General features: G+C 41.9%; 1 protein-coding gene across 2 annotated transcripts; it reads right to left on the bottom strand.

Moving 5' to 3' along the window:
• Nucleotides 1-7,131: 7,131 nt before the first annotated feature.
• On the bottom strand, nucleotides 7,132-21,544 carry nrros (negative regulator of reactive oxygen species). Of its 2 annotated transcripts, XM_055881470.1 has the most exons (3): nucleotides 21,402-21,544; nucleotides 19,769-19,889; nucleotides 7,132-13,414 (listed from the first exon to the last, which is right to left on the bottom strand). In XM_055881470.1, the coding sequence occupies exons 2-3, from the start codon at nucleotides 19,874-19,876 to the stop codon at nucleotides 11,462-11,464; spliced, it is 2,061 nt and encodes a 686-aa protein (XP_055737445.1). In that variant the 5' UTR covers nucleotides 19,877-19,889; nucleotides 21,402-21,544; the 3' UTR covers nucleotides 7,132-11,461. The 2 variants fall into 2 exon arrangements, with proteins under 2 accessions (XP_055737445.1, XP_055737446.1); XM_055881471.1 differs by having other exon boundaries at nucleotides 19,769-21,544.
• Nucleotides 21,545-21,930: the final 386 nt, after the last annotated feature.

A 21,930-nucleotide genomic window follows, 5' to 3' on the forward strand; every position in this document is an offset into this window, starting at 1 on the left:
TGAAATCCATAGATTAGGGCATACTGATTTTATTTAAATTGACTGATTTCCTTATATGAACTGTAACTCAGCAAAATCTTTGAAATTGTTGCTAGTTGAGTTTATATTTTTGTTCAGTGTAGATTTAGTCTCTGACGATTTTTTGTTATTTATTCATTTTATTTATTTTTTGAGCAGATGGTGAGGGGGGCGGACCACAATTAGAAATAATTTGTAGACGGCACATTTCCAGAGAAAGCCCAAATAGATATTTGACTAAAATATTATTATTTCAAACCTTGCTTCCTATATTTATATTTTATGTTGTTTTTTTTGTTGTTTTTTTAATCCCAGCCCTCGTCCCTGCAGGAGGCCTTTTGCCTTTTGGTAGGCCGTCATTGTAAATAAGAATTTGTTCTTAATTGGCTTGCCTAGTTAAATAAATATACGTTTAAAAAAAATCATACAATCACTTGTCTCTTTTGGGAATACTTGGGAACATATTTACAACATTAAAATCACTTAGATGTGTTTTCACAGTCTTTTATGTCCAACAATGAAAAAACCCACGAGCCACTAATTGGGAAACCCTGACTAATATCACCTTTCGTCCATTTAGTTTCAATGGATTTAAGAGGATCTTAGTGCTACGATGCTTTTTGGAAACACAGCCCTGGACTCTCGCTTAGATGAAACCATCCCTTTCTATGACAGGGTGTATAGAGAAAATACTTTCAAGTAATACTTAAGTCCTTTTTTGAGTTCTGTACTTTTATATTTATATTTTTTACAACTTTTATATTTAATTCACTACATTCCTAAATAAAATTATGTACTTTTTACTCCATTCATTTTCCTTGACACGCGAAAGTGCTCGTTACATTTTGAATGCTTAGCAGGACAGGAAAATTACTCGCTTATTAAGAGAACATCCCTGGTCATCCCTACTGCCTCTGATCTGGTAGACTCACTAAACACACATGCTTAATTTGTAAATTATGTCTGAGTGTTGGAGTGTGCTGCTGGCTATCCACAAAAAATAAATGTAAAAATGGTGCCGTCTAGTTTACTTAATATAAGGAATTTGAAATGATTTATGCTTTTACTTTCACTTTGATACTTAAGTATATTTTAGCAATTACATTTACCTTTGATACCTAAGTATATTTAAAACCCACATACTTTTACCTTTTTACTCAAGTAAGATTTTACTGGGTGACTCACTTTTACTTGTAATTTAAGGTTAAGGTATCTTAAGGTATCTTCACTTTCAGTCAAGTATGACAATTGGTTACTTTTTGCACAACAGGAGATGGCACACTACATTACCAAAAGTATGTGGACACCTGCTTGTCGAACATCTCATTCCAAATTCATGGGCATTAAAATGGAGTTGGCTCCCCCTGCTACAACCGCCTCCACTCTTCTGGAAAGGCTTTCCACTAGATGTTGGAACATTGCTGCAGGGACTTGCTTCCATTCAGCCCCAAGAGCATTAGTGAAGTCGGGCACTGATGTTGGGCGATTAGGCCTGGCTTGGAATCGTCATTCCAATTCATCCCAAAGGTGTTCGATGGGGTTGAGGTCAGGGCTCTGTGCAGGCCAGTCAAGTTCTTCCACACCGATCTCGACAAACCATTTCTGAATGGACCTCGCTTTGTGCACAGGGGGAAAAAAAGGGCCTTCCCCAAACTGTTGCCACAAAGTTGGACGTACAGAATCGTCTTGTATGCTGTAGAGTTAAGATTTCCCTTCACTGGAACTAAAGGGCCAGCCTGAACCATGCAAATCAGCCCGAGACCATTATCCTTCCTCCACCAAACTTTACAGTTGGCACTATGCATTGGGGCAGATAGCGTTCTTCTGGCATCCGCCAAACCCAGATTCGTCCGTTGGACTGCCAAATGGTGAAGCGTGATTAATCACTCCAGAGAAAGCGTTTCCAGTGCTCTAGAGTCCAATGGCAGTAAGCTTTCCCCCAATCCAGCTGACGCTTGGCATTTTGCATGGTGATCTTAGGTTTGAGGTTGGCTGCTAGGCCATGGAAACCCATTTTATGAAGCTCCCAACGAACATTTCTTGTGATGACATTGCTTCCAGAGGAGTGTTGAAACCGAGGACAGACGAGTTTTAAGCGCTACGCACTTCAGCACTCGGCAGTCCCGTTCTGTGAGCTTGTGCGGCCTACCACTTCGCGGCTGAGCCGCTGTTGCTCCTAGACGTTTCCACTTCACAATGACAGCACTTACAGTTAACCGAGCAGCTCCAGCAGGGCAGAAATTTGACGAATTGACTTGTTGGAAAGGTGGCATCCTATGACGGTGTCACATTAAAAGTCACTGAGCTCTTCAGTAAGGCCATTCTACTGCCAATGTTTGTCTATGGAGATTGCATGGCTGTGTGCTCGATTTTACACACCTGTCAGCAACGGGTGTTGCTGAAATAGCCAAATCCACTAATTTGAAGGGTGGTTCACATATATAGTGTACTTGAGCTGTAGCTTTGTTGGTCTCGGGACAAAGTCAAACTTGTTCACAATGAGACTGGGTGCAGTGGTGTGTACGTCGAGACTACATCATAGATTACTTTAGAATTCACCCTGACTTGTGAAATTCCTCTTCCTCTTTCATCAGGAGATGGCCGTTTTACATGTATTTTTAATGAACAAACCAATACATGAACCTATTCTCAGTCAGCTCAGTAGATAACCCCCGGTGTGGAGAGCAGCCCGAAGTGTGCAGAGAGAGTGAACCCTCATTAAGGCCACTGCAGCCTGAGCTCCAGGCTTCTCAAAGGCCTTCCCTCTCTGCCAGCTGCGTTTCTCTTTCTCTCTCTGTTCCAACCATAGACTTAGATAGGCATTGCATTATTGTATATGTCCCATTATTGTGTCTGTGTGAGCAGGGGCAAGGCACTGAGGTATGTATGAACTACAGACAGCATCCAAGACGGACGCCTGTTGTTTTCAACAAAACCTACTCACGTTCCCATACGCTGTTATGTGGTTTCTGCCATATTTTTATATCCGCCTTTACTGGGATTAATACGCCTGCGCACTAGAAGGACAGATCTGGACAGCTGTATCGCACGAACATGCTCCATGACTCTGCCAGAGTGTGCCAAGCACGTGGACAGTTAAACAAACCAACCAGCACTTGGCCCCTGGCCAGCTGGGCTCATGATGTCAGAGACGTTAAAATGTTAATATCTTCGGCTGTAAGTGATGGAAAATAAATTGGCCTTACCGCCATTATTTGAATTATTCAATAGATGTTTTTTAACAAAGGTGATGACTAAAGTGTCTAATTAGGAATTTTCAAATTTGACTTCTCTATGGGGCTGTCTATGGGAATTGTCTTTCTAGGCTGTACTACAATTCCGATGCTGTCCTCTGGGCACAGGGGAAAGTGTGCTCCAGAACGGAACCTCGGGGCCTTGAGTTGGTAAACTAATGGAAAGGGTGCATACTGCCACCTGGAGTGTGTTGTTTGAACAGGTATAATTTTTATTATAAATGTTTTATTTAAACTTTATTTAACTAGACAAGTCAGTTAAGAACAAATTCTTATTTACAACGACGGCCTACCAAAAGGCAAAAGGTCTCCTGCGGGGACGGGGGCCTGGGATTAAAAATAAAATAAAAATACAAAATAATATAGGACAAAACACATATCACAACAATAGAGAGAACACTACATAAAGAGAGACCTAAGACAACAACATAGCAAAGCAGCAACACATGACAACGCAGTATGGTAGCAATACAACATAACAACAACATGGTAGAAACACAACATGGTAGCAGCACAAAACATGGTACAAACATTATTGGGCACAGTCAACAACACAAAGGTCAAGAAGGTAGAGACAACAATACATCACACAAAGCAGCCACAACTGTCAGTAAGAGTGTCCATGATTGAGTCTTTGAATGAAGAGATAAGAGATAAACTGTCCAGTCTGAGTGTTTGTTGCAGCTTGTTAAAGACGTTAGCTGCAGCGAACTGAAAAGACTAGCGACCCAAGGATGTGTGTGCTTTGGGGACCTTTAACAGAATGTGACTGACAGAACGGGTGTTGTATGTGGAGGATGAGGGCTGCAGTAGATATCTTAGATAGGGGGAGTGAGGCCTAGAGGGTTTTATAAATAAGCATCAACCAGTGGGTCTTGCGACGGGTATACAGAGATGACCAGTTTACAGATGAGTGTAGAGTGCAGTGATGTGTCCTATAAGGAGCATTGGTGGCAAATCTGATGGCCGAATGGTAAAGAACGTCTAGCCACTCGAGAGCACCCTTACCTGCCGATCTATAAATTATGTCTCCGTAATCTCTGAAACTGGAAACACTTATCTCCCTCACTAGCTTTAAGCACCAGCTGTCAGAGCAGCTCACAGATTACTGCACCTGTACATAGTCCATCTATAATTTAGCCCAAACAACTACCTCTTCCCCTACTGTATTTATTTCATTATTTATTTTGCTCCTTTGCACCCCATTATTTCTACTTTGCACATTCTTCTACTGCAAATCTACCATTCCAGTGTTTTACTTGCTATATTGTATTTACTTCGCCACCATGGCCTTTTTTTTGCCTTTACCTCCCTTATCTCACTTAATTTGCTCACATTGTATATAGACTTATTTTTTTACTGTATGTTTGTTTTACTCCATGTATAACTCTGTGTTGTTGTATGTGTCGAACTGCTTTGCTTTATCTTGGCCCGGTCGCAATTGTAAATGAGAACTTGTTCTCAACTTGCCTAACTGGTTAAATAAAGGTGAAATAAAAAATAAAAATGTTTAATCTAGCATGGGTAGGATGGTCATCTGAATAAGGGTTAGTTTGATAACTGTGGTGATAGAGGAGCGATTACGATAGAGGAAACTAAGTCTAGATTTAACTTTAGCCTGCAGCTTTTATATGTGCTCAGAGAAGGACAGTGCACCGTCTAGCCTTACTCCCAAGTACTTGTATGAGGTGACTACATCAATCTCTAAACCCTCAGAGGTAGTAATAACACCTGTGGGAGGGGGGGGTATTCGTCTTACCAAACCACATGACAATTGTTTTGGAGGTGTTCAGAACAAGGTCAAGGATAGAGAAAGCTTGTTGGACACTATGAAAGCTTTGTTGTAGAGCATTTAGCACAAAATCTGGGGAGGGGCCAGCTGAGTATAAGACTGTATCATCTGCATATAAATGGATGAGAGAGCTTCCTACTGGCTGAGCTATGTTGTTGATGTAAATTGAGAAGAGGATTAGGATTGAGCCTTGGGGTACTCCCTTGGTGACAGGCAGTGGCTGAGACAGCAGATTTTCTGACTTTATACACTGCACTCTTTGAGAGAGGTAGTTTGCAAACCAGGCCAAAGACCCCTCAGAGACACCAATACTCCTTAGCCGGCCCACAAGAATGGAATGGTCTACCGTATCAAAAGCTTTGGCCAAGTCAATAAAAATAGCAGCACAATAATGTGTAAAACAATTGCTTAGAATCAAGGGCAATGGTGACATCATTGAGGACCTTTAAGGTTGCAGTGACACATACAGAACCTGAGAGGAAACCAGATTGCATACCCGAGAGAATACTATAGACATCAAAAAAGCCAGTCAGTTGATCATTGACAAGTTTTTCCAACACTTTTGATAAACAGGGCAAAATAGAAATAGGCCTATAACAGTTAGGATCAGCTTGATCTCCCCCTTTAAATAAAGGATGAACTGTGGCTGCCTTCCAAGCAATGGGAACCTCCCCAGAAAGGAGAGAGAAGTTAAAAAGGCTGGAGATAGGCTTATCGACGATAGTGGCAGCAACCTTAAAGAAGAAAGGGTCTAAACCATCTGACCCATATGTTTTTGGGGGGTTAAATTTAAGGAGCTCCTTTAGCACCTCGGACTCAGTGACTGCCTGCAGGGAGAAACTTTGTAGTGGGGCAGGGGGAGAAGAGGGAGATGCATCGGGGATAGTTTCATTAGAAGGGGTGGGAGATGAGGAAATGTTGGACGGAGGCATGGCTGAGTCAAATAGGAATCGTGACTTAATGAAGTTGTGATTAAAGAGCTCAGTCATGTGCTTCTTGTCAGTAACAACCACATCAACATAAAGGGAGGAGGGTTTATTATCAGTTTTCCCTACTTCTTGGGGTTGGACCCACAGAGAGACAACTGCTCCTTAAAATAACTAACTTTGGCCTTCTGGATAGCCTGAGTGCACTTATTTCTCATTTGCCTGAACGATAGCCAGTCAGCTTGAGTATGCGTGTGCCGAGCCTTTCGCCAAATGCAATTCTTGAGGTGGAGCAACTCTGCAAGATCACAGTCAAACCAAGGGCTGAACCTGTTTTTAATTCTCATTTTCTTTATGGGGGAGTGTTTGTTAACAATACCACTGAAAATATCAAAAAAGAAGGTCCAAGCGTCTTCGACAGAGGGGATCACGCTGATTCTATACCATTTTACAGAGGCCAGTTCATGAAGGAAGGCTTGCTCATTAAAGTTTTTTAGCAAGAGTATATGACAAACCAGGACAGGTCGTTTCACTGAGCAGCCATTACAAACACAGGCTGTAAAACAGTGATCACTAAGGTTATTACAGAAAACACCAGACTGGTACCTGTCACGATTATTTGTGAGGATAACATAGAGGAGAGTGGTGTTTGGAGTCAAAGCTTGTGGGATTGGTGATAATCTGAGAAAGATTTAGGGAGTCCCATTGCTTTAGGGCTTGGTCAGGTGGTTTACGCATGTCGCAGTTTAAGTCACCTAGCAGGACAAATTCAGACTTAGTGTAAGGGGCCATGAGAAGTTTAGGGCAGGTAGGGTACAGGCCGGTGCTGATGGAGGACGATAACACCCAGCAACAGTCAACAAAGAGCTATTTGAAAGTTTAATGCTTAAAACCAGCGAATCAAATTGTTTGGGGACAGACTTGGTGGAGACAACCGAGCACTGAAGGTGATCCTTGGTAAAGATTGCCACTCCCCCACCTTTGGAAGATCTGTCTTGCCGAAAAAGGTTATAAACAGAAAGGTTAACATCAGTATTCAAAACACTCTTTCTTAACCACATCTCAGTAATGACCAACACATCTGAATTGGAGCTGTGTCACGATCGTCTTCGTGAGAGAGAGTGGACCAAGGCGCAGCGTGTGCAAAATACATCTCTTTATTTTGGAAGAGAGAAAAAACACGAAACCAACACTATACACAAACTAACAAAACAACAACCGACCGTGAAGCTAAATAACGTAAGTGCACAGACAAGCAACAAACGTTCAACATAGACAACACCCCACAAAAGCCTACTGCCTATGGCTGCCTTAAATATGGCTCCCAATCAGAGACAATGAATGACAGCTGTCTCTGATTGAGAACCAATCTAGGCAGCCATAGACATAACTAGACAACACTACTCTACTCTGCCCCATACACATACAACACCCCTAGACATTACAAAACACATACCTTCCCCATGTCACACCCTGACCAAACTACAAAACATAAAGAAAACAAAGAATACTAAGGCCAGGGCGTGACAAGCTGTGAACCCACACTTTTAATTGAACCGTTTTTGGTAATAAGCTTCTAGTGTTAACGTGCAGAAAACCCAAGCTTTTATGAGAACAGAAGTCAGTGAAACCGATATAAGAGCACAAGTCAGAATTGTGGCGAGCAACAGTAGATGGGCCAGGGTGTACACGCACATTTCCAGATATCATCAGCAGTAATACAATCAAGGCACAGCACAGGACAGGGAGAGCTCTGCAGTGCTGATTTATGACATCTGAGTGTGCATCAGATGGCAACAAGACAAAGAGGTGGTTAGAATAAGATGGGAGGCCAAAAGTCAGTGTAACCAATAGAGAGTCATAGTCCCGAGTGTGGGAACAAACATAGTCTGTCCCACGGTTGGGTAAAGAAAGTTTGTAGTCATCAAAGTATGCAGGAGTCGAGGCAGATAGCAAAATAGCAAAATGCACAAGAAAAAAATGATATATATATAAAGACTTGGGACTAGCCATTGTAAGTTCAGAGTCACTCGCCCCAACAGTGCATGTGTGCTGGAGGCGAGCGAAAGCTCGGGAGAGAGGGGTGAGTGTGGTGGAGGTACCTTTACCAGACAGGGGGAGACAGGCCAGGGCAGACGGTGACCAGATCGCCAGGTGGAATCCAAGCAGCAGTGTAGCAGGCAACGGGAGTAGGTGTCACACCCACTTGGGAGAAGCTTTTATTTCTGGAGGCAGATTTCTTGTATAAAATGTCAGTGACTGGTCTTTGAACAGCAGGAGGGGGCTTCAGAGGACGCTTCAAAGACTCCTGACACTTGTTGGGACCAAAGGCCTTTTACTTCACACCTTAGTGCTAATTGAATTTGTATCTGTCTCAGTTCCAGGTCGGAATGGTGTCCTCAGTTCTCTGCTGTTTGTTGGCTAGAGCACCCTCTGTATAGCTTGGGGGGAAAAAAACCTTGAAAGCAGTAATCTCTCTGGTAAATTTTGGTTAAAATTAGGTTGCAGGTTTGGAGTTTTGATCTGGAGCGAATGCCATGTTGTGGAGTGTAGCATCCTGCATATGTACCTGCCGAAAAATTAAAGTTTGTCTAACTCCAAATCTATCCTTTTGTAAAAACATGTTGAAAAATATGAGAGCTCACATTAAGCTGTGTCTTAACTTTGGGTATAACTCCAAAGTTGGCAATGTACTGCCACCTGCAGTTATAGAATGTTTGCTCACGAGTATAATTCATTGGCTGATCCCTCCTGGTGACCTGGATGGAATTATGTGATCCTTCTCTAACCCATAGGAAGTACCACCCAGTTGACTACTTCAAAATTGTGAAAGTTTTTAATGGCACTGCCAATGCTAAAATGGGATTTTGGGCAATAGAGTCCTCTATCTATCTCTATGGTTCCAACCACCATGACCTACAGCCACAGCATAACCACAGTGGTAATCTGGTTACGCTCTGGTTAAGCCTTCACTCCACGTCACGGTTGCTCTACACTCCACAGCTCCACACAGCCATCCTGACCGGCACCCAGTACTGCCTGCCTGCCGGTAACCCTGAGGGTCCTGAACTGATACACACACACCAACACTCTACATACCAGAGCTAAGGTAGCTGACTAAACTCAACTCCATGGTGAAGGAAGTTTCTGATGAACTCCACCAACGGAATTGAGCAGAGACCAGGCTTTGTGGAATTCAGATCCGCCTACATCGGTTCGCCCAAGGCCAATACTTTAAAATATGTAATTTAGTTCTCTGTAATTGTGTGCCTTTCTTTGTTTGCTGAAATTCATACTTTTACTAAAATGTTAATCAAATACAACCACTGACACAAAAAGATCCCATCATGTCAAACGAACAAATTGTCTGTCGACATTTATAAAATTTTACCGGCATCTCCTGTTTCCATCAGCCCGGACTTTACTTTTTTCATGCGTCAGGTAATTAATCCACATGAAATGGTTGGATGGAGACCTGGTTACTGTCTTCGATTGTAAAAATTAGGGGTAATTGAAAACATTTCTGATTTGAAACTGATATTTGGATGAACATACCCTAATTATAAATGATAAATTATTAATTCAATCTTATAGTCATATCATATTAACCAAAAACGGAGTAGCCAAAATGAATACATTTTATATAAGATGCTTTTAGCCCAGTCAGCAACCCTCCTTCCTTAGACAGAAATGTTTGCCATTTTTTATATGATATCTCCTTCTGAGTGAGTCTGACACAATCATTGGGGTCCCCCTGGCCAGTAATTCGACCATGATAACAAGTTTAGATAGCAGGCCTCTAAACTAATTTAGCAATCTAAACAATTTTAGCTGACATGGGCTTATTGACTGATTATCAGTGACTGACATTACAAGAGAAAAACTGATGATGCACAAACATATTTAGAAATGGCATCTTGTGTATTCTACTATTCTAACTCTGAACAGTAAATTGAGACCTCGCCTGAGTTCCTTTTTGGGAAATTGATCCAAGGGCCTCCCTGTTTAGTATCATGATGTGAATGTGTCTACTGCTAATACCATATAAAATACCATTGCATTTTAGGTAAGGGGTTGTGAGAAAATACAACAAAAATTGTACCTTTCAAACCCATATTGGTGGAATACTGGATGTGGTCCCTGTGGCCAATGTTGTAGCTGTGCCTCACAAATGCGACTCGAGGCCAACCCCTCCTTTCTGAGATAAAGAACTGGGCAGTTGCTGCACATCTCAGAAAAACAGGAAATTTCATGTTTCCTCTGCCACTTTAAGCAACAGTTTGCATCACAAGACTTCTGCACACACATACACACATCATGTGCACACAATAGGCCCTTAGAAGCAGGGATTGTGTGAACCAACTACACATTGCGCCATCAGATTATAACAATGCAAAAAGGTCCAGCAAATTTATGGGAAATCCTGACTGGCTTCTGAAAAATGTATAGCACGCAGTTATGTATCACATCTGGTTTGTTTTAGCAGGATACGGTATGTTTGTTTTATGTTTCCTCAATATGAGAAATCACCACACGTAGAGGAGAGTGGGGTTACATAATCAGAACTCATTTTTACGCTTCATCTCCAAATCATCCTAAAGTATTTAATAATTTAAATGATGTGACTTATAGATGATTTGGATATGAAGCGCAGAAATGCTACTATAGGTACCATTGACTTGCATTGGATATGGGAATATCAGGAGAAAGGTTACAAACCTAACAAAACCTAACAACTTCAATTACTAATTTCACTGAACAACCAAATTCACTGAGAATACATTACATAGGATGAAGAAACAATACTCAGAGCCGCAACTCCATACTACACGTCAAACATAGAGAACTGATACTATATACTGATACTGATACTCTCGTTGCTGGGTTGGGATTGGTGTGAGGATTTCTCATGTCATACTCATTGTTAGAAAATAATTTGGTACTATAATTATTGAATATTATAATGAATCCTATGAATTAAAGTGGCCAATTTGGGTGCAATCAATTAGCTTAATTTCTCAGAGATCAAATTATATTTCAACAAAATAATGTTTCCGGAATACTTATCTTATTTAACTAGGCAAGTCAGTTAAGAACAAATTCTTATTTTCAATGATGGCCTAGGAACAGTTTCTGTAGATAGAAACAGATACGGAGTGGCAGGTAGCCTAGTGGTTGGAGCTGCCTTGTTCAGGGGCAGAACGACAGATTTTTACCCTGTCAGCTCGGGGATTCGATCTTGCAACCTTTCGGTTACTAGTCCAACGCTCCAACCACTAGGCTACCTGCCACCCCCGTATCTGTTTCTAACTACAGAAACGATTTCAGAACAATCTGAGATGGTGGATGTCATGACTTGCTGAAATGACATGGAACGACCCATGTGCAAAACATCACACTTGGACAGAATGTACCATATTGTCTTAATCATTTGACCTTTCATCCACAACACAAGGAAGGTGACTGAAATGTCAGTATGACGTGGGCCTCCGGCATTTATTTTTAATGGCCTTGGGAAGCAGTCTGGGCCTGAAGGTGAGCAAGAAGATGACAGAAATCCCAACCAGGCAGAGGACAGGTACGATAAACAACAGGATGTACCAGTACACAGACTCCTCCTCACTCCCACCACATATTAAAGGGTTTAAAAACACCACTTTGTGTGTATTTTTTGTCATATCCTGACATGAAATGTCTGAGAGGTCGATGATATTGACCGTTTTCGCCCTCTCAAACGTCCTGTACCAATCCAACTGGCAGCAGTTGAAAGTGTTTCCATTAAGAAAAACAGTCTGTAGTTTCAAGGCTAATGTGTTAGCCTGATCTGAGGGGACAGTGTTCAGTTTGTTGTCCCTCAGGTCCAGCAGCCTCAGCTCAAGGTGTTGCAGTGAAGCAGGGAGCTGAGTAAGAGAGTTTCTGGAAATGTTCAAAGACTTTAAGTGGTGGAAAGGAGAGAAGTCAAAGTCTCTCAGGCCTGTGTTTCCCAATCCTAGATGGTGTAAAGTTCTGCTGAGGCCTACTATCGATATGGGCTCAATGTTGAGTTCTGGGTTGTTAGACAGCTCCAGGTGTGTTAGAGGTGTCCCTGTGAACGCTAACGGTGGCAGTCTCCCCAGGTTACACCCTGATAGGTGGAGCTGTCTCAGAGAGCTGATGTTTCTCCAAACAACACAGCCACCCCTGTTCCCACCCCCTTCCTCAAGGGAGCATATGCCAACTCTGTTAAAGCTGATATCCACAGAGCTGATGCTGGTAAGAGAGGAGAACAGTCTAGGAGGTAGACTCTGCAGGTCATTCTGGCTCAGGTTGAGATAGCTCAGTTTTCCTAACTCACTTAAACTACCTTGGTCAGCATGGAGCTCCGTCAATCTATTGTTGCTCACATCCAACTCGTACAACGTCCCTGGAAGTTTTTCCAGTGTTAGATTTAAAACCTCGAGACAGTTTGTCTGCACCCTGAGCCTGGCCAGGCTAGGCATTTTGCTGATAAACCCTTGGGGGAAGTAGCCCACCTGATTTCCACTCAGATCCAGCAGGTCCAGAGAGGAGATGTCACCGTGCAGGCTCTCGTCCCACAGCTGGGCTGTGACATTGGTCACGTTGCCCCTCAGGTTGAAGAACTGGACACTGTTGGTCCAGTTTGGGTAGCCAGCGGTGTCTGCCAGGTGTTCATAGAAGCTCAACCTGTTCTGGGAGAGATGGAGGTTCCTCAGGTGGCTCTGGATGGGCAGGAAGGGGAAGAAAAGGAGGTTGTTGTTGGTGAGATCCAGGGTCTCCAGATGGAAAGTTTCCTGGAGGTCCTGGTTGGCTATGAACCACTCAATGTTGTTGTGACTTGCGTTGAGCACCACGAGCTGGGTCATTTCGAAGTCCATCAGGCAGGCCAGGTGGTTGAAGGCCAGGTTTAGTCTCTGCAGCTTGTGCAGGTGGTTGAAGGCATCAACGATCTCAAACAGCATGTTCCTCTGCAGGTCCAGCTCTCTGAGCTGGTGGAGGTCGCTGAAGGAGCTTTCATCCAGCCTCAGCAGGAGGTTCCTGGAAAGGTTGAGGTATTCCAGGGACGTCATATTCTGGAGGAGGACCGAAGCTATGTCGTTTGTAAGCTGGTTTTCTGACAGATCCAGAACTTTGAGTCTAGACAGGGTGAGCAGTGCCCTGCTAGTTTCCTGGTATCCAACGTGAAGTTGATTGGCAGCTAGATTGAGGCTCTCTAGATGAGGTGAGTTGAGAAAGAATTTTGACCCCACTGTCTCCAAGCGGTTTTCTGCACAGCTTAGAGTGCGAAGGGAGATGTAGCGGGAGAGGGAGTCATCTTGTAACATCTGAATGTGGTTATGGGTCAGGTGGAGTTCCTCTATGTTGTCTGGTAGGTCCCTCGGCACAGATGAGATCTCACTATCACTACAGAGAGCAATCTTTTGGGTCTGCAAAGAGAAAGGGAGAGAAATTCAGTGTATGCGAGATCAATACAATTTAAAATACTTCATTTTATATGTTAAAATACTTTAAACAGCAAAGAAAAAAAGTATTGTACCACAAATCAGACCAGAGAGTATACGAGGGTATAAAAGTATTTCATGTATGCATGAACAGAAACCCTGAGAACCAGCAGTAGCAGCAGTTTCCAGGATAGAATTACCTTTGCTTATATCTATTGTGGTAACTTATGCTCTCTCTTCCCTTCAGAAACCAAAGTGTATGCTGCATTTCTTATGAAAATGTCATCAGAGGCACTTTTTCACAGCTTTCAGTGAGAACCACAAGCTCTGAAATTCATAATTCAAAGGAACTTTCTTTACTTGGTATTGTATGTTTATTATTTTTATTGAGAGTTACAGTGGGGCCTGAACTTATTGACACCCTTTATCAAGATGAACAAAAATGACTGTATGAAATATATATTTCAAATACTGAGCTATGTTGTAGGCTCCAAAAACGGAGCCTTTTTCTGAAATATTTTATGAGTTGGAGAACACATTGGGAGAGATCATAGACCAGGGTTATTCAACCGGGTGTCCGCAGCCCGAGAAACTGCAGGGGGTCCTCAAAAATAGTGCATAAAAAAAGGAATATCGCTAGCAATAATTTTGAATTACATACCTACAGTAGAAAAGAGGAGGATATCTTCTTTCTAATGATGTCAACTTAAAAGTACCAATGCAGCCGCTTTTATCTCAATATCAAATCATTTCTGGGTAATAATTAAGTACCCTACTGTGATTGTTTTAAATTAAAATGATCAAAAAGAATCAAACATTTATTCTTAGCAAAGAGCAATTTCTCAAGCAAGAATTTTGCTAAGAATGTCTGGGAGTGGTTTGAGTCGGGAGAGGAAAACTGAAAATGTGCTGTTATTGGCAGAGAGGCTTGGAACTCTTTCCTATTTGTCAATTAACTAATTAATCACATGGTGATGTCACCATGGAACGCCAAAACTCCCTCCCACCAAAACAGGCAGAAATGTTCAAAACAGGCAGTCTTTTCAAACAGCTCTTACACTAAAAGGGCATTATCATAATTTTCACAATTTCACAGTATTTTTACAGTTTCCTGTTGTGTATCAAGAATGGTCCCCCACCCAAACGATATCCAGCCAACTTGACAAAACTGTGGCAAGTCAACATGGGCCAGCATATCTATGGAACGCTGTCTACACCTTGTAGTTCATGCCCTGACAAATTGAGGCTGTCAGAGGGCAAAAGGGGGTGCAACTCAATATCAGAAAGGTGTTCCTAATGTTTTGTACACTCAGTGTAAGTAAAACACAGAGAAATCACAATTTTGACTGCACTGGACCTGTAACTCCTAATATTGACCAAATTACACTAATTGGAGCCAATTACACTCACACACCCATGAATAGTCTACCAATGCAGCAAGTGCATTGACTCATAATTTGAGTCAATTGGAGGTGTACATGTGGATGTATTTCAAAGCCTACTCAGGGATGCTGGTAAGTTTCCTTACCTTGGACATACATTTTTGCGAACACACGGCTAAACTTTGTTTAACCAGCTAAACAGCTGCAAAAGTGTTTGGAGTACCTTTCTATCTAATAGGCTGTTTTAGAGTTGACATTTTAGAGCTGTATCTTCCAATTATAATGTGGGTGGGGGGTCAAAATAATGAAGAACTATCTACCAAGTCTTTTCATGTTACTTCATTTACTTGATAAGACATTTTTGCTAACGTCTGATGGGGGGGGCGGTTTTCCTGGGTACATTCATATTTTACATTGTTTTTTTTTCTTTCATGTACTCTCATTTTGACGCCAAACTCACCACTGGTGTGCTCTATTTTCATGTCATCTGACCAATGCACCAATTCCAATCCAAGTGCCAGCGCTGTTTAGCAAACTCCTGTCGTTTACATCAGAGCTCTTTGGCCAGTTTTGGGTTTGGGGATTTGTGTCTGCAGGAGCAGAAAATAACCCATAAAATATAGTGGTGGATTTTTGATGTTAGTGGGCTATTTTGCTTCCACTGGTCCTTAGGCTCTTGTTAAGGTCAACGACATCATGAACTATACCCAGTACCAGGATATTTTAGCCAAAAAGCTGGTTGCCGCTGCCATGAGTGGCTCTTCCAAATAAAATAAATCACATTTTATTGGTGACATACACGTGTTTAGCAGATGTTATTGCGGGTGTAGGAAAATGCTTGTGCTTCTAGTTCAGACAGTGCAGCAATATCTAACAATATCTAACAATTTCACAACAAATACATAATACACATAAATCTAAGTAAAGGAATGGAATTAAGAATATATAAATATATGGACGAGCAATGTCAGATTGGCATAGACTAAGATACAGTTCATAGTTTAGAATACAGTATATACATATGAGTAATGCAAGATATGTAAACATTATTAAAGTGACATTATTGAAAGTGACTAGTGTTCCATTTATTAAAGTGGCCAATGATTTCCAGTCTGTGTATGTAGGAAGCTGTGCCAGTGATGGCTATTTAACAGTCTGATGGCCTTGAGATAGAAGCTGTTTTTCAGTCTATCAGTCCCAGCTTTGATGCACCTGTACTGACCTCGCCTTCTGGATGATAGCAGGGTGAACAGGCAGTGGCTAGGGTGGTTGTTGTCTTTGATTATCTTTTTGGCCTTCCTGTGACATTGGGCGCTATAGATGTCCTGGAGGGAAGGTAGTTTGCCCCCGGTGATGCGTTGTGCAGACCGCACCACCCTCTGGAGAGCCCTGCGGTTGTGGGTGGTGCAGTTGCCGTACCAGGCGGTGATGCAGCCTGACACGATGCTCTCAATTGTGCATCTGTAAAAGTTTGTGAGGGTTTTATTTGACAAGCCAAATTTCTTCATGCCTCTGAGGTTGAAGAGGCGCTGTTGCATCTTCTTCACCACACTGTCTGTGTGGGTGGAACATTTCAGTTTGTCAGTGATACAGTTGAAGTCGGAAGTTTACATACACTTAAGTTGGAGTCATTAAAACTCGTTTTTCAACCACTCCACAAATTTCTTGTAAACAAACTATGGTTTTGGCAAGTCGGTTAGGACATCTACTTTGTGCATGACACAAGTAATTTTTCCAACAATTGCTTACAGACAGATTATTTCACTTATAATTCACTGTATCACAATTCTAGTGGGTCAGAAGTTTACATACACTAAGTTGGCTGTGCCTTTCAACAGCTTGGAAAATTCCAGAAAATTTTGTAATGGCTTTAGAAGCTTCTGAAAGGCTAATTGACATAATTTGAGTCAATTGGAGGTGTACCTGTGGATGTATTTCAAGGCCTACCTTCAAACTCAGTGCCTCTTTGCTTGACTTCATTGGAAAATCAAAAGAAATCAGCCAAAACCTCAGAAAAAAATTGTAGATCTCCACAAGTCTGGTTCATCCTTGGGAGCAATTTCCAAATGCCTGAAGGTACCACGTTCATCTGTACAAACAATAATACGCAACCATAAACACCATGGGACCACACAGCCGTCATACCGCTCAGGAAGGAGAAGTGTTCTGTCTCCTAGAGATGAACGTTCTTTGGTGCAAAAAGTGCAAATCAATCGCAGAACAACAGCACAGTAAAACGACCTTGTGAAGATGCTGGAAGAAACAGGTAAAAAAAGTATCTATATCCACAGTAAAACGAGTCCTATATCGACATAACCTGAAAGGCCGCTCAGCAAGGAAGAAACCACTGCTCCAAAACCGCCATAAAAAAAGCCAGACTAAGGTTTGCAACTGCACATGGGGACAAAGATTGTACTTTTTGGAGAAATGTCCTCTGGTCTGATGAAACAAAAATAGAACTGTTTGGCCATAATGACCATTGTTATGTTTGGGGGGGAAAAGGGGAGGCTTGCAAGCCGAAGAACACCATCCCAACCGTGAAGCACGGGTGTGGCAGCATCATGTTGTGGGGGTGCTTTGCTGCAGGAGGGACTGGCGCACTTCACAAATAGTTTTCCTTCCTCATTATGCCATCTATGTGGATATATTGAAGCATCATCTCAAGACATCGGTCAGGAAGTTAAAGCTTGGTCGCAAATGGGTCTTCCAAATGGACAATGACCCCAAGCATACTTCCAAAGTTGTGGCAAAATGGCTTAAGGACAACAAAGTCAAGGTATTGGAGTGGCCATCACAAAGCCCTGACTTCAATCCCATAGAAAATGTGTGGGCAGAACTGAAAAAGTGTGTGTGAGCAAGGAGGCCTAAAAACCTGACTCAGTTACACCAGCTCTGTCAGGAGGAATGGCCCAAAATTCACCAAACTTATTGCGGGAAGCTTGGGGAAGGCTACCCAAAACGTTTGACCCAAGGTAAACAATTTAAAGGCAATGCTACCAAATACTAATTGAGTGTATGTAAACTTCTGACCCACTAGAAATGCGATGAAAGAAATAAAAGCTCAAATAAATAAATTCTCTATTATTCTGACATTTCACATTCTTAAAACAAAGTGGTGATCCTAACTGACCTAAGACAGGGAATTGTTACTAGGATTAAATGTCTGTATTTGTGAAAAACTGAGTTTAAATGTATTTGGCTAAGGTGTATGTAAACTTCTGACTTCAACTGTATGTACACCGAGGAACTTAAAACTTTCCACCTTCTCCACTGCTGTCCTGTTGATGTGGATAGGAGGGTGCTCCCTCTGCTGTTTCTTAAAGTCCACGATCATCTTCTTTGTTTTGTTGACGTTGGGTGACAGGTTATTTCCCTGACACCACACTCCCAGAGCCCTCCTCCCTGTAGTCTGTCTTGTTGTTGTTGGTAATCAAGCCTACTACTGTTGTGTTGTCTGCAAACTTGATGATTGAGTTGGAGGCGTGCATGGCCACGCAGTCATGGGTGAACAGGGAGTACAGGAGGGGGCTGAGCACGCACCCTTGTGGGGCACCCGTGTTGAGGATCAGCGAAGTGGAGGTGTTGTTTCCTACCTTCACAACCTGGGGGCGGTTCATCAGGAAGTCCAGGACCCAATTGCACATGGCGGGGTTCAGAACCAGGGCCTCAAGCTTAATGATGGGCTTGGAGGGTACTATGGTGTTGAATGCTGAGCTGTAGTCAATGAACAGCATTCTTACATAGGTATTCCTCTTGTCCAGATGGGATAGGGCAGTGTGCAGTGTGATGGCGATTGCATCGTCTGTGGACCTATTGGGTCGGTAAGCAAATTGAAGTGGGTCTAGGGTGACAAGTCAGGTGTAGGTGATATGATCCTTGACTGGTCTCTCAAAGCACTTCATGATGACAGAAGTGAGTGCTACGGGGCGATAGTCATTTAGTTCAGTTACCTTTGCATTCTTGGGTACAGGAACAATGGTGGCCATCTTGAAGCAAGCCAATAACCCCAAGCACACATCAAAATGCACAAAAATATATTTTTGCAAAGGTCATCTGTCTTCGGATCTGAAACCCGTTGAAAACCTGTGGTTTGAATTGAATAGGGCAGTCCATAAGCACAGATCGAATTATATCAAGGATCTAGAAAGATTCTGTATGGAGGAATGGTCTAAAATCCATGCCAATGTGTTCTTCAACTCATAAAACATTTTAGAAAAAGGCTCAGTGCCACTTATCCTCGCAAGGTGAAGTATTGAAAGGTATTGTCAATCATTTTAAACAATCTCTTTCTCTGAGCAATTGTATTGTATAAAACATTTGCTCATCTTTATCAAGGGTGTCAATTTCAGACCCTCACCGTGTACAATTTAGAAACCACTTAGAAAAGCTGTTATTCAATGTGCTACATGCCTATGACTTTTATTATTGACCTGTGAAATATTCTCCATGTGTCTAAACATATCATTTTTATCAGTAAAATGGGGTATTTTGATTTGTCTAGTTGATGACAATAGTTATTGTATTTTCACACAAGATTCAGATTAGTATAGGCTCCTATCTTGTAGATACACATTAAATATGAATGTTTGTCAATGTTTGGCATTGTACTTTATTTATTGATTGCATATTTGGATTTCTGTGACTTTCAAAGTCAATCAAATTAATTTGTGACTTTAAAAGTGTGCCACTCAATGTTATTTGTATTATTATTGTTAATAGTATTATTATTTATATTATTCCTAATAGAATACATGGGACATAAAAGGTTCCTACAGGATCCTTAAAACCCTAAAAGGCTCCTCAGGGAAAAGGTTCCAGGAGGCACCTTTAGGGGTACCGCTGGTGTTACAATTAGAGGAAGCCCTGAAGGTGCCTACAGGAACATTCTTTTTAGTGTATAGTGTATATTTTCTCCCTCTACGCTCTAATAAGCTTGTTCAAGAAATGTAGCTCTTACCAGTCTGCAGAGGCTGTGGTGAGGGTGGCAGAGGGCAGGTATTAGCAGGCTCCACAGGGTCCAGATGGTGAGACAGACCAGGGTAGGGAGTAGGCCTTGGATGGGCATCTTAACATCCTCACTGTGGGGGAGAGAAGGGGAGCAGGGGAGGACTGAGACTCAGAAAAGGAGAGGTAATCTATGTAAGGGTTTCCCAAACTCAGTGGTGACAAACAAAAAATGTCCAGTCAGCGAAAGTCCTGTGGGCGAAAACAGCTCGTTGATGACAGGTTGAAGGAGAATGACAAGAATAGTGCAAGTTACCAGACGAGCCACAAACAGGCAAATAACGGCGTATTACAACAGTGGTGTGCAGAACGACATCTTGGAATGCACAACCTGTCGGTCCTTGTCACAGATGGGCTATTGCAGCAGTCGACCACACCGGGTTCCACTCCTATCAGCTGAAAACAAGAAGAAGCGGTTCCATTGGGCACGTGATTGCCAACACTGGACAATTGAGGAGTGGAAAAACATTGCCTGGTTTGACGAATCCCGGTTCCTGTTGCATCATGCTGATGGCAGTCAGGATTTGGCATAAGCAGCATGAGTCCATGGCCCCAACCTGCCTGGTGTCAACTGTACAGGCTGGTGGTGGTGGTGTAATGGTGTGGGGAATGTTTTCCTGGCCCACGTTAGTTCCCTTGATACCAATTAAGCAACGTTTCCACGCCACAAAGAATTCAGGCTGTTCTGGAGGCAAGGAGGGGTCCGACCTGGTACTAGATGGCTGTACTTCATAAACTAGCCACTGAGTGTATTCCAGACAATATAACACCCACAGTCTCTCAACCATAAAAACAGAATAACAGCTGTATATCTCCATTATCTTTTAACCTTGATAAAGTTTTCAATGAATTATTTTCATACTGTAACCATTAAATCTGATCAATACTGTACTGTAATACTGTATATACTGAAAGTTCAAAAGGTATTCACACTCAAACCATAAGGACTAACCCAAGGAGGCTGAGATACAAAAATAACATAATTTAATACATGCTTGTCTGAAACGTAAGTTATTTTATTTTTAACACATTTCACTGTCACCCTTTGTATTCTTTTGAGCATTGATTAAATTAAGTAGGCCTAAATCATTTTTGCATCTCAGCCTCCTTGGGTTAGTTCTTATCATGGTTTGAGTGTGAATACCTTTTGAACTCTCCACTACTGTAGTAATCAAATACATTAATTAGGAATAATATATAAATCTACTTATAAATCCAAAATATTGAATTGACATATTACATATCTGAACAGATAATGCACAGTATAATGCTTTACAAGACGTTAACTAATAGTGAAATTAACAAATAAGTTTTATCAATTTATAAGCAGATTGAGAAATACAACGAATTAGCATAGACTGTATAACGATAAGGATATTAAGCTACAAAGTAACATTCCTTGACTTAAGAGCATGAATGACAATACATTCAGTCACACTTTCTGTTCTGATATTACAAGCACGTACTGAGAAGTGTTCCATTTGCGCTGATGTTATTCATTCATTACTTTGTCAGACGCTGTTGAGTGTAGATAGGTCACGCACAGGTAGAGCAAGTGCACAGTGCACCATGCATCTACTACTTACGCTGGTGGTTAGGTGTGTGTTATTCAAGCCACTGACGGTTGAGCTCCTGACCATATTCTCTGGTTTGTTCGACGCAGCGTCGGTCGGTAAGTCGGGTTCTCATCTATGTGGAGCAGTGTGTGTTCTCTACATAGCGGAGCGGTGCTTTTAGTATTTGCGGAAGCAGGCAAGCAACGGAAACCAAAGTCACATGGACAAGCAAGATCATACATATAGGTTCGCAGGCTTAGGTCAGAGATATGCATGTCCTGTACTGCATTACACATATTGCATTGGAACTAGAAGATTCCCTATATTTTTATGTGATGCATTTCATGCATGCCCATAGTACATAAGTGTCAATTTATGTTATTTGCAGATAATAGACTTACATCAAATGCAACTTTCTCACCTATCTGTTTCTATTTGGGAATTCTGGGTTAAAATACCTTTTTCAAAGTATTTTTTAAAATACTGTTGCAATGTGAAGTGCTTCATCCTCTCACAAAAAAAATGGTATAATTGGAAACCTGCCATCCACACCATGATT

This window comes from Salvelinus fontinalis, chromosome 25 (genome assembly GCF_029448725.1).
Source record: "Salvelinus fontinalis isolate EN_2023a chromosome 25, ASM2944872v1, whole genome shotgun sequence".
Lineage (NCBI taxonomy): Eukaryota > Metazoa > Chordata > Actinopteri > Salmoniformes > Salmonidae > Salvelinus > Salvelinus fontinalis.